At 37.3% G+C, this 12,534-nt stretch overlaps 1 protein-coding gene across 30 annotated transcripts in view; it reads left to right on the top strand.

Moving 5' to 3' along the window:
- Nucleotides 1-12,534, top strand: part of Mycbp2 (MYC binding protein 2) — a 238,672-nt gene that overhangs the window by 53,798 nt on the left and 172,340 nt on the right. For 25 of the 30 annotated variants that reach the window (NM_001106055.2, XM_087585430.1, XM_087585423.1 and 22 more), the window contains 7 exon segments: nucleotides 2,463-2,536; nucleotides 3,495-3,633; nucleotides 4,998-5,074; nucleotides 5,815-6,019; nucleotides 7,168-7,332; nucleotides 9,538-9,696; nucleotides 12,164-12,368. In NM_001106055.2, coding sequence (NP_001099525.2) covers nucleotides 2,463-2,536; nucleotides 3,495-3,633; nucleotides 4,998-5,074; nucleotides 5,815-6,019; nucleotides 7,168-7,332; nucleotides 9,538-9,696; nucleotides 12,164-12,368 — 1,024 coding nt within the window. 30 annotated transcript variants of the gene reach the window in all.

Raw genomic sequence — 12,534 nt, 5'->3', positions numbered from 1 at the left:
TATTCTACTTGGACTTAGCCTCCTCCTTACTACTCTGAATACATTTCCAGGTCTTTAGGCTTTTGCAGCATTATTTTAATGTTTACATTTTACTTTATTGATTTATTAATATATATTAAAATAAGAGTCTTCCTGTTTTCCAGTTTCCTTTCTTCCTTCTTCCCTCCTTCCTCCCTCCTTCCCTCCCTCTCTCCCTCCTCTTTTCCATCCCCTCTTTGTCTCCTTCTCCTCCTCCTTCTCCTCCTCCTCCTCCTCTTTTGGTATAAAAATTACAGGGGGAAGATCACCTTTATCTCATTGTACCAATTATTTTAGGTTAAAGTTCCTTATTGACAAAACCTGTCCGAAATAGATGGGTACAAAAGAGTAACTTCTTGTAGCTGGAAGGAAAATTAAAAATATCTACCTATAGGTATTTCATTTACTTACCATGATTAAAATTTGTTTTCTAATATCTTTATTCAGTTTAAATTCTGTATCATTTGACATAACTGTAAATTGTAACCATGCAAGTGTGGCTCTCTGTGTTTCATAAGTGTGTGCTGTGCTCACAGTGAAGAACCACTCAGACTTTGGGAGGATAGCCCCATGTTGTGTGTCTTCCAAGCTTGCAGATGTTGCTTGACACATTCCTGAAGCTGCTGTCTTATAATGTCATACACGGGTAAAGAGCGGACACGGGAAGTTGTCAGTGTGACGCCGAAGGAAGACCCAGCCCTCAGCCCCAGCCCTCAAGCCTGAAGAAGCCTGCTGTCATTTCATCACTTCTTTGACACGGACTACAGTTTCTTCAATAAAATCATTTGCTTTTTCCCTGACAAGGGATACTACTTCTCTGTAGCTTTTCATCAAGAAGAGAAGTAGTAAACTGTCAGATTTATAGGTGTTACTGAATACCATGTTTAAAATGAACATAAATTGGTAATTTATTTAGTTTCATATTCTAGCTAGTCTTGCAGCTGTTTCACTGCAGTATGGATGAATGCCTCCTGATGATTATCGTTTCACTCTTTATATTACAACGTAACTTTGAGATTGTGTCCTTGTGCCATTTGCTGTCTCCGTCTTGTGACGGCCTCAGAACATGAGGCCATTTTGCTACTCTTGCGCCACTTCACTCCCTCACCCCTGCATTTATCTGAAATTATAATGAGTTTTTCTTCTTTGCTTTTTAGTTTTAAATCTTACTGCTTAGAGCTTGAGAAGCATCTTTCTTGCGCCTCTTTGTATTCTGTACAGTGGACTAGGAACTCTTTCTTTCGATTTCTCCTCTCTTTGATTACCAAGTCTCTTGGGCTACCAGTGGGCCTTGTCTCCCAGTTTCTATTTCCAGTTTGTGATCACTGAATTCTCTATTTGGTAAGGGTCTGCCTGTGTTTTGCATATTTATAATAAGGAAGTATGCTAGTATGAAGCTCTTGGGCAAAGATATAGTTTATTTGGGTGGGTTCCATTTCTGTATTCCAAAAAACAAGAGTTTTATGTTTTGTTGATTCAGGTTGAAGAGAAATGAAATTTCTTTTTGTGTTGTGACTAATGGAGAGGTTCATCCTAGTTCTCCATGGTTACTGTAGAAAGTGTGTGTGCTCTTAGACTTGCTTGCTGAATACTGTTTTTCCAAAGGATACAGTTTATACAGATGTTGGTTTTGCTTGTAGTGTGTGCTATTTAGCAGCAGTCACTAACACATGTTCCAATGTCCTTCCAAGAGACTGGTATCCCTTGTCACAGTTAGCTTGTGCGTTACTTTGATTGAAGAAATGTTTGATCAAAGTGCACCATCCTACATAGATATGTTCAAGGCTGGCAAATACGGGTAGTAGCTGAGATGTTTGGCTATTTTGAGATAAAAAGAAAGAAATGAGTATAATTTGTTGGCTATGAGAAAAACAAATGGTTAGGAAATCTGGAACATTGTAAATAGTAAACATTGTTGCACAGACATTAACTTTCTACATGAGAAATATAGAGGTAGTTTTGAATCACCATTTTGTAAAGCAAGGGATATCTGCATTTGGACACCGTAGACTTGAATACAGAAGCCTTAGATCTATCTGTATTTCTCCGTGACACTAATGACCGTGGTGTATGTCTGTTGGTAGCGGTGCCTACATTGCATGTGACGGTATTGAAATGATTATAACCAACACTGTTTATCATGTGCATGATCGATGCTCAGACTAATTCAGCTACTACTTCATTTTGAAATTAGGTTGGCTTTCAGATCCTTAATTGTGCAAGCTTTATAAATGTAAGCAAACATGTAATCAGAACTCTTAGTTGAATCATTTATTTTTTGCTAATTTGTAATTCTGAGTTTTTAAAAAGTCCCTTTTTTGAGTGTAAGTCTATTCTTATTATATGAAGAACATCTTCATTCTGACTTCAGCAGAGGAGTAAAATCATTTTATAAGTTGCTTATTTATTGTGTAATATAATTACCTTTTCTTTCATTTGTATAGATTGCCACACTGAAGGTCAAAATATTTTATTTACTGATGGAGAGTATATTAACCAGATAGCTGCTTCAAGAGATGTAAGTGTTTGGAATAGTGTTGAAAATGAAATCACCTTTTCTTAAATTATTGGGTCTTTTTTTTTTTTAATTTTATTTTATCTTTTTTTCTTTCTTTTTTCTTTTTTTTTTTTTTACACTACAGATTTTATTCCCCTCCTGGTCCCCACTCTCTTACTGTTCCACATCTCATACCCCCCCTTCCCCGTCTCCATGAGGATGTTACCCCCAATCCCCATCCCACCAGACCGCCCCACTCCATGGGGCCTCTTGAGGCTTAGGTGCATCTTCTCTGACTGAACCCAGATCTGGGAGTCCTCTGCTGTGTATGTGTTGGAGGTCTCATCCAACACATGATGTTGGTGTATGCTGCCTGGTTGGTGGTCCAGTGTCTGAGAGATCTTGGGGGTCCAGGTTAATTGAGACTGCTGGTCCTCCTACAGGGTCACCCTCCTCCTCAGCTTCCTCCACCTTTTCCCTAATTCAACCAGAGGAGTCAGCAGCTTCTGTCCATTGGTTGGGTATAAATATCTGCATCTGACTCTGTCAGCTGCTTTTGGGTCTTTTGGAGGGCAGTCACGATAGGTCCCTTTTTGTGAGTGCTCCATAGCCTCAGTGATGGTGTCAGGCCTTGGGACCTCTGCTTGAGCTGGATCCAACTTTGGGCCTGTCCCTGGACATTTTTTACTCAGGATCTTCTCCATTTCCATCCCTGTAGTTCTTTCAGACAGGAACAATTATGGGTCAGAGTTTTGACTGTGGGATGGCAACCCCATCCCTCACTTGATGCCCTGTCTTTCTGCTGGAGGTGGGCTCTACAAGTTCCCTCTTCCCACTGTAGGGCATTTCACCTAAGGTCCCTCCCTTTGAGTCCTGAGGGTCTCTCACCTCCCAGGTCTCTGGTACATAACAGAAGACTGATTCATGCAGTGTAATACTTGATTTTTTTTTTTAATTTTTAATTTTTGAACTGTTTTAGGATGGCTTTGTTGTCAGGATATTTGCCACAAGCACTGAGCCTGTGCTGCAACAAGAACTCCAGCTGAAGCTGGCCAGGAAGTGCTTACATGCCTGCGGCATATCTCTGTTTGATCTGGAGAAGGATTTGCATATAATAAGTAAGATGGAAAAATAAATGTTTCTTTTATTCCTTTAAAAATCATTGTGATTTCAGCAAATTAGTGGCTATTGTATCTATTACTATAAAACAATTTTTGATTAATATATGGAAGTAACTAGGAAATTCAGCCTATAAATAGGAAAGGTATTAGAAAATGACTGACAATAATACTTTGCAACTCTCAATTTGAATGGGGCAAATGAAATAAACCGATATTTCTTAAGGATTATGGTGTGCAATGCTGAGTGTAATTTATTTAATGCCACTGCACATTGAGTAGTGTTGTTCTGTAGCTTAGGGAAATCTCTACAATATCTGCCTTTAAAACTTTTCATCTTTGGGAGTATAATGACCTTGAGATTAGTTTATATCTCATATTTTAATTGTATAAGAATTTTTTTATATCTTTCCTTCCATGGGAAAAATATGCCAAACCGAGCTCAATTTTCCCATTTAAAAAGCCCACAGAAACATTGGCTGCTTATATGACTGGCCAAACATCATAAGATGTACCATATAGAAAATTATAATTTATAGTTTGAAAGAATATGCATGTATTTACACATATGTTTTAGTTTAGGGGTTTTTCTTTTATAAAAAAGCATAGGACAAAGAATCTGAACGTTAGTCCAAATATCTTGTTTTTTTCAGTCCCAAAAAGAGGTGTTAGATGATCCCGTAAGCTTTGTATTTGTTCATTTAAACATGGGCAGTGAGTTATGACAACCAAACGAGATAAAATTTATACATTTAATGATGTGTTTAGTACATGGGATGCTAATAAAAATATACATTTATTATTTTATGCACATTGGCGTTTTGCCTAAATGTATGTCTGTGTGAGGGCAGTGTCGGATTCCCTAGAACTGGAGCCACAGACAGTTGTGAGCTGCCATGCGAGTGCTGGGAATCGAACCGTGGTCCTCTGGAACAGTAGCTAGTGCTCCCAACTTCTGAACCATCTCCCTAGCCCAGAAAATGTGTATTTCTTTAGTACCTTAAGTCAGTGACTACTGTTGACATTGATATTTTTAAATTTTTTATTATAAACGTTGGTAGAATAGCTTCATCTTTTCTTGATGTTGCAGATCTATCATGTCTTTAAAAGTGTAAGCGGATGATGGGGCAGATGATGGTGTTGAGGTCTTACTTGGCTGTGTCCCATCACTTTGTGAAGGTCTTTTTAGGGAGCCGAGGGTGCTCTCAAACTAGTTGTCCTCCAGAAACCACCATGACCAGGCCATTGTAATTTCTAATAATGTTAATTGAATTGACTGAGATTATTTCATAAAGTGCATGCTGTACTTAGGATTATGAGTGTTAGAGATACAGTCATATTTATTAGTCTTGTTTTGATCACAGGCACAGGGTTTGATGAAGAGTCAGCCATCCTTGGTGCAGGCCGAGAGTTTGCGCTAATGAAAACAGCGAATGGAAAGGTAAGTGACTCGTGGGTTCAGAATAAGAAAGTGCACATCGTTACACGCTACAGATAGTTTTCATGTTTAAGTATGTGATCATTTTATACATGGTAAAACATTCATGTTGAAAATAATATTGTGAAAGGGTAGTGACATTTAAAACCTAAAAATTTGTAAACTTTTAAAAAGTTATATATTTGAAAGTATTTAATTATGAATTCCTGTAATTTTTGAATTAGTGTAAGTCTGTATTTTGTGTTTATTCTGTAAATGAAAAATCAGAAATTTCAAAAAATGTTCATAATAAAGTGCATAATTAAGATACCATAGAAGCATGTTTAATTAACCTGTAGGATGTATAGGTTAGCCTATATAGGTTGAAGTTTCTTGTTTGTCTAATAAATACAAAGAGAAATTAAGATAACTAAGGGAATTCTGAAAATAGACATTATCAGGCATGTATTTACATGAAACTTTTTATAAATTTGGAAAAATAACAGATTTTATGATTTTTTTCTGTGAGTATTCATGGGAATATAAACATGAAAATTGTAAATATCCAGAATGCATAGGAAAAAGCAAGCTCAAGTGGGTCAATTTCTGTCTCCTTGAAGTCACAAAATTTGAATAGTATTAAAAAATGTCTCTTTTTTAACCTTTCAATAAAATGTGGGATATTTTACATTTTTGTAAAACCTGGTGTACCCCTCCAAAAGGCAGTCTAAATTTATGTTTCTATTCCCTTTCTAACATGTAAGATTTATTACACTGGCAAGTACCAGAGTCTTGGAATCAAACAAGGTGGTCCTTCAGCAGGAAAATGGGTTGAATTACCAATTACCAAGTCTCCAAAGATAGTGCATTTCTCTGTGGGACATGACGGCTCGCATGCCCTTTTAGTTGCAGAGGATGGAAGTGTGTTCTTCACAGGATCTGCCAGCAAAGGAGAGGATGGAGAGTCAGGTGAGCTGACTGAGGGGGCACTTGCGAGCTGCTGTAGAGTCATTTCCACAGCTTGTGTGGGGCGCGCTCAGTAAGCGGGGCTAAGGCAGCCGGGCAGGCGCCTGCTCACTGTAGTTCACAGGAATGCAGTTTCATCCTCATGGCTCTACAGTTATTCCCTGAGAATAGTGGCTCGCCATTTTTTGTTTCATTTACTTATTCTAGAAGATTACTTAAAAAGCTGAAAACTTGGCAAGGACGATGTATTTCAAAGTGAAGTTAAACCTTATGTAACTTGTTATAGTATTGTCTATTCATTACTGCTTATGAAACTCTTCCTCTACTAGGCGATCATTTGGTCAGCAATGAAAAAATAAATAATTTGATGTATTTTTTCTGTTTATATCCTTATTTAAAACATCATTTTTCTCTCTTAAATAATTTCATATTCCTCGGAGCAGGGTCTTACAGGGATTCGTTTTTTGAAGTCTGTACAAAATGGAAAATTATGTAAAAATAAAAGTTGCCTTGAGAATAACCCTTAACAAAGCCACAGAGTATGTTACCATCTCCTAGAAACTTGAACATATAGAAACATTCATCTAGACTAGTTAATGCACATAAGTATAGGTGTAAGCCATATGAAAGGCACTATAGCATAATAAGCTGTTATTATTCTGACAGCTTGTAGAAAATTGATTAATCAAACGAATAGCTCATTGATGTTTCCCATCTTTGGCTTATTTCATGGGTAGAGTTTTTTTAGAATACTAGTTTGTTAAATCACCTATATCTCTAGGTATTTGTTCAGTTTTATGTTTTATATCATCTTTCTTCATAATCAGTTTGAGTTGGTATAACTACTTACTATCTATTACATGACTGAGAAGCTTTGTTTCCAGAAGCTAATATACGAGCACATAATTATAAGGAGAGAAAAAGGAGGTGATATAATTATGTGTGTAGGGGGACTGGGATGGTACGTGTGCTTGTGACATTTGACTACATGAGGCTAGCAAGTTCCTGTTTTAATCTGCATGGTCAGAAGCCTGGGCTTTCTGAGATTTCTGAGAATAAATTGTATCAAAGAAAACAATTTGTTTCTTTTCTTTGGTTTTATATATAGATCATTATTATTACCCTATATTAATTTTATTCATTCCTTTTAGCTAAGAGCAGACGGCAGTCCAAACCCTATAAACCTAAAAAGATTATAAAAATGGAAGGGAAGATCGTGGTGTGCACAGCCTGCAATAACGGGAGCAGCTCTGTGATCTCTAAGGATGGAGAATTGTACATGTTCGGAAAAGATGCCATTTATTCTGATAGTTCAAGTAAGTTGAAAATTAGCAGTCATTAACATTTATTCAAAGAGATGTGTCTAGAGAATTAATACGTATAGTATGCTTTCTCTACATATTTGACATTGATTTTCAAATGTGAAAGTTGGGGGCAGATGTTTTCCAATGTATTTTGTCCTGAGAAGATCTAATGTACACTTCCTCAAAGCTAGTGAACCTGGTGAGAGGACCTCTCTGCAAAGCTTTCCCTTTATTCTGTGGCACTCATGCATGGCTTTGGGTTAATGGTACTAGCAGCAGACAGTTTTTATAACAAGGCTGACTTAAAATCACTGAATTATCTGTCTCCTCACTTAGACAGTATGGAAGTATTATTTCCTGTGCTAATTACTGTGTTCTATAATACCTAACACACGGTCACAAGAATGATTTATAAGCTTATCAGATGCCTGACTGAAATTTAAGAAGGGAATATGAGGAATAGAAGTAGCTAGATGGCTTTTTTATTTATAAACTCCAATCCCAAACTCATACTATTTGATGGCTTGATTTTCTTATTTTGGGTAGTAATTAGAAATGAGTATAGTGAATGAGTCATCCCACTTGGGGAGATTTCGTTTGAGACCCATAATGCCAAAAGGAGACTAGAGTAAATGAAGTTTACAACTATAAAGTTAAATGATTATCCCAAGGATGAAGGAGTCAAACATGTAGACAATTTATAGCAGTTTATTATTAATTGAAACTACTCCTAGGTAATAGGAATACTGACCTAGTGTGGGGATTCAGATTCTCAGTGGGCTGAAATTGTTAGAGTGAACCAGACTTTAGGAGTAGTAAATTAATAGTTTTAAAATAATATTCATATAGTTATTGCTTGCTAAGATGCTGACAGTAATTGAATGTTTGCATGTAAGTTGGGTAGACCAGACAGACAAGGTCTACCTGCCCTCTTGCTGTCTGAGAGACGTTTGATGGTGATAGACTTAAGTAGGTATTGTTCAGTGCCTGTAGACAGACACAGATTTATTACTAACTTTTTAGTTGGCAAAGTCTACTTAGCTTTCAGACTTTTCTTTTGTTCTACTTTTCTTAAGAAGAGGCTGATGGTGTGTGCGTCACAGTTTATTTTTGTAAGTCTATAAGAAAGAATATGTAAGAAGTGCTCTGCACTGAGCTTAGAACGTGCCAGAGCTCAGTGTATAATCATCTATGATCAACAAAAATACATATATATATATATACATATATACACACACACATACATATATATATACATGTTAGGAATTAGAAATATACATGCATATATATATACTTATTAGGATAGGAATTAGGAATATCGTCAACTTAAATAATCACCTCCATTTTTGAAAAAATGAGGTTTTTGATATATTTTAGAAAACTCTTTAGTTTTTTCTGTTACTATTACTTAGTAGGGCTAAGCATGCCTTCGTGATTTTAAAATTATTGCAAAATTAAGTAGTGAGGGTAGCACATGGTGTGGAAAGTGTGCTGAAAGGAGCATAAGGGGAGTTGAGGAAATACCGGAGTGGACTGTGAAAGAAAGTGTGAGGTTCAAAGACTCTGTTTTGAGGCTGGTGAGGTAGCTCAGCATGCAAAGGCCCTGCTTCTAAGCTTGACAACCCGAGTCAGTCCTCAGGGCTCAGGGTGAAAAGAACGGACCAATACCCACGAGTTCTGACTTAGATGTGTGAGTCGCAGCCTCGTGTGCATTTGGATGCGTGCACAGGAAGTAAATTCATAAACGTGACTGTACAATGGAATCTATTTTACAATGAATCCTACAGGTTTATAAAAAACGTACTATTTTATTACACTCTTACAAGTGTTTTGCTGTTTTTCTGCTGAGGTAAGTTGAAGCCAGGAAAGGTTCCTTCCTGGCTTCTTTGCTCTGGTGTAGAAATTGGAGAGCTGAGGGTACTGAGCGCTTACTGCTCAAGGGTGTGAGTGCTTGCGGCAGACACAGGCAGAAGTTAGCTGGGATGATGCTACAGTATCTGTCCCAAGTAGGAATGCCATTTAAAGTTCATCCGAACTACATTTAATACTCTACTTTTTTATTTTTTTATTTTATTTTTTAATTGGTGATAACCTACCAGGAGTTTGGTCACTTATTTTGCCCAAGAAATTAACTTCTTTATTAAAGTTGTTCTTCTAGGTACCGAAATTTTTGTAATTTTTTGTAATTTTTGTTAATTTTGTTTCTTTTTTTTCTAGGTTTAGTATCTGATTTGAAAGGCCATTTTGTAACTCAGGTAGCAATGGGCAAAGCTCACACATGTGTTTTAATGAAGAATGGAGAGGTTTGGACATTTGGTGTAAATAATAAAGGACAGTGTGGACGAGACACTGGTGCTATGAACCAAGGAGGGAAAGGTAGGAGTTTAAATCTGAATATTAAGATCTCTGTTGTCTTTTCATTAGCTTTTTGGAACCAAGTGAAGGATCTTACTCTTTTAAAAACGAGTGAGTAGGATCCAAGAGATGTGTCAACAATTAAGAGCACCTGCTCTTCTTTCAGAGGACCCAGGTTAGGTTCCTGTACTTGTGTGGTGGCTTACGTCATCTGTAACTACAGTTCCAGAGGGCTGATGCTCTGTATGTGTGTGTGTGTGTGTGTGTGTGTGTGTGTGTGTGTGTGTGTGTGTGTGTGTGTGTGTGTGTGTATGTGTGTGTGTGTGTGTGTGTGTGTGTGTGTGTGTGTGTGTTTTGGGGGGGGTAGTGTTGGAAGCTCATACAAACCAATTAAGAACAATGATGAATAACTTTTGGATTTCTTATAAATTTAGAAAAACCCTGAATTTTTACTTGATAATAACTATTGTTAAAAAGCAATCACTGAAAAAAAAGTAGGCTTTATTGTAACAGTAACTTTTATTTGCCTGAAGTTTATTGCCTTTGTCTGCTAATATAGACCTAGACCTAGAAGCCCCTAGACTCCATACAATCTAATGTAAGTGTAGAATGTTTTTAGTCCTGATACTTACTGCTGAATAGTAAGCTTACCTTTCCAGCTCTTTTATGTTCCGGCTGCTTTAACTCAGCTGTTCTGGCTGAACTCCTGTCCACGTTGACTGATTGGGTCCCTCAGGATTACTCTGGCCTCATTCTAGCTTAGTAATGTGTTCTAATCTTCGGGCTCCTCCTCCCTCTCGGGCTGGTTATAGCAGAGAATGTGTCTAGCTTGTTCTCTCTGCAGCCTGTCTGTACAACTGTCCCCGTAACACTGCCTCCTTCCTCTCATCCTCTCCGCACTGCCCCGTTAGTAGCTTCCCCCTTTCCTCTTTTCCCCTGGGAGTTGGGCATGTTCTATTCTGTCAGATCTTTTTCTGATTCATCACGTTGTCTGCCACTCCATTAGACATCACTTTCCTTCTACAAAGTAACTTTAACGTCCTTGTTTGGCACTAAAGGTGTGTACTAAGAGTGTCTGAGTGCAGCGCAACTTGAAACAGGTTTTTTTCCAGTAAACAACACAATGCCAGGGGTCACATCCTGATCAAATATCCTGTAACACTTTTTTTTTTTTTTTAGTTTTTTGAGGAAGTAATATTCCTAGCTGTTTAATATTTTTTAAAAAAATCTACAAATTAAAACTATAAGTTAATAATAGTACTTATTTGATTTAACATTTTTGGTGACTGAATTATTTGTGGGAAGAGATTATTTTCAGATGGTTGTCACCTTCAGTTTTATCTACTTTTGTCAGTAGCGTATCACCTGTGTTCCCTCCTTGCTTAGTCATGAGGATTTCGACAGCTCAGACTGCTCTTACTCCCTGGCCCTGTGCTAGGGAAAGGTGGAACTGTAGCTGTCTTTTTTCATAGTGTCTTCTTCTCAATTCTTAGGCTGTTGAAGGAAAGGATGTTTTATCCTTCAATTTCCTTGCTGTCATGGTCTTGACCTTTGCTTTTGATGGTATGTTTAGTTAACTCTTGCTTCCAGTTTTTACTTTTAGCTGTTACCAACATTGTCTGTATTCTTGACTGTCTTTTATTTTTATTTCTTAAAACAGTGGGAGAAGATCCATTAATATAATCAGAACTAAGCATTGAACGATGATTAAACTTCAATCATTTGAGGTTTAAACTTTAAATTTATTAACCAAATCAAGAGCATCTCTTTTCAGGTCTGCTTTACGGAGTATTCAAATAAGTCCCATGAGCCAGTTTTGACACACAGAGCACTAGTCTCATCTGTGTGTGTAATTGTATTACTTTTCTAACTTTTTTAAAAATAAAGATAGCACTTTTAAAGCAATTGTTTTTGTTTCAGGTTGCTAGGTTGAATCTTTTATTTTAAATTATGAAATACGAATCAGAATCCATTTGTATTTTGTTGATTATACAGATTAATTGGAAGACAATAGTTGTAATACTGTTGACTTTTAAATAATAATGTGTGTAAAGCTAGGTAAAGGACGTGCTTGATACATCCCATCTGAGCTGCTTTATTTTAACTCTAGCCAAAATGATCTGGTATTTGATTGTCTCATTCTTTTATATTGTCCATTGATTACAGCTGGCAAAGCTAAAAGAAGACCTCATGTACTATGCTCTGTCTCTTTCTTTGATAGTGAGCTTGGCCTTTTAACAGCTTAGCATCCTGCATCCCTGACCCAATTTCTTGATTAGACACAGTCACCTTGAGTGGCTATTCTTTAGGTTGTGTGCTATAGAGAGGAGACAAATGAATAATTTTGATGAGGAATAATAGATAAAGTGGGTAAATACACAACCACTGTGATTACAGCATGGTTTCCTGTATGTTTTTAAGTTAGGAAATACCTGTTTTCAGATACAGAAATAATCCACATAAAGTTATAAATTTAATTGTCATACAGGGTTTGGAGTTGAAAATATGGCAACAGCAATGGATGAAGACCTGGAGGAAGAACTAGATGAGAAAGATGAGAAGTCCATGATGTGCCCTCCAGGCATGCACAAGTGGAAGCTGGAGCAGTGCATGGTGTGCACCGTGTGTGGAGACTGCACAGGCTATGGTGCCAGCTGCGTTAGCAGTGGTCGCCCTGATAGAGTTCCTGGAGGGTAAGACAAGACTTCCCACTGAAGAAAATAAGCACACTGCCCCTCCCTATTTCGTTTTTATTGTTTTTCAGATTATCTCACAGTGTATCTATCTACGTTTAAGTGTGTGTATGTGTGTGGTGAGGGTAGTGTTATGTGGGGTTCGGACCTAGGGCATCAAACTAAT

The sequence above is a fragment of the Rattus norvegicus genome, chromosome 15 (genome assembly GCF_021556685.1).
Source record: "Rattus norvegicus strain SHRSP/BbbUtx chromosome 15, alternate assembly SHRSP_T2T, whole genome shotgun sequence".
Lineage (NCBI taxonomy): Eukaryota > Metazoa > Chordata > Mammalia > Rodentia > Muridae > Rattus > Rattus norvegicus.
This window is presented reverse-complemented; position numbering and strand designations above follow the sequence as displayed.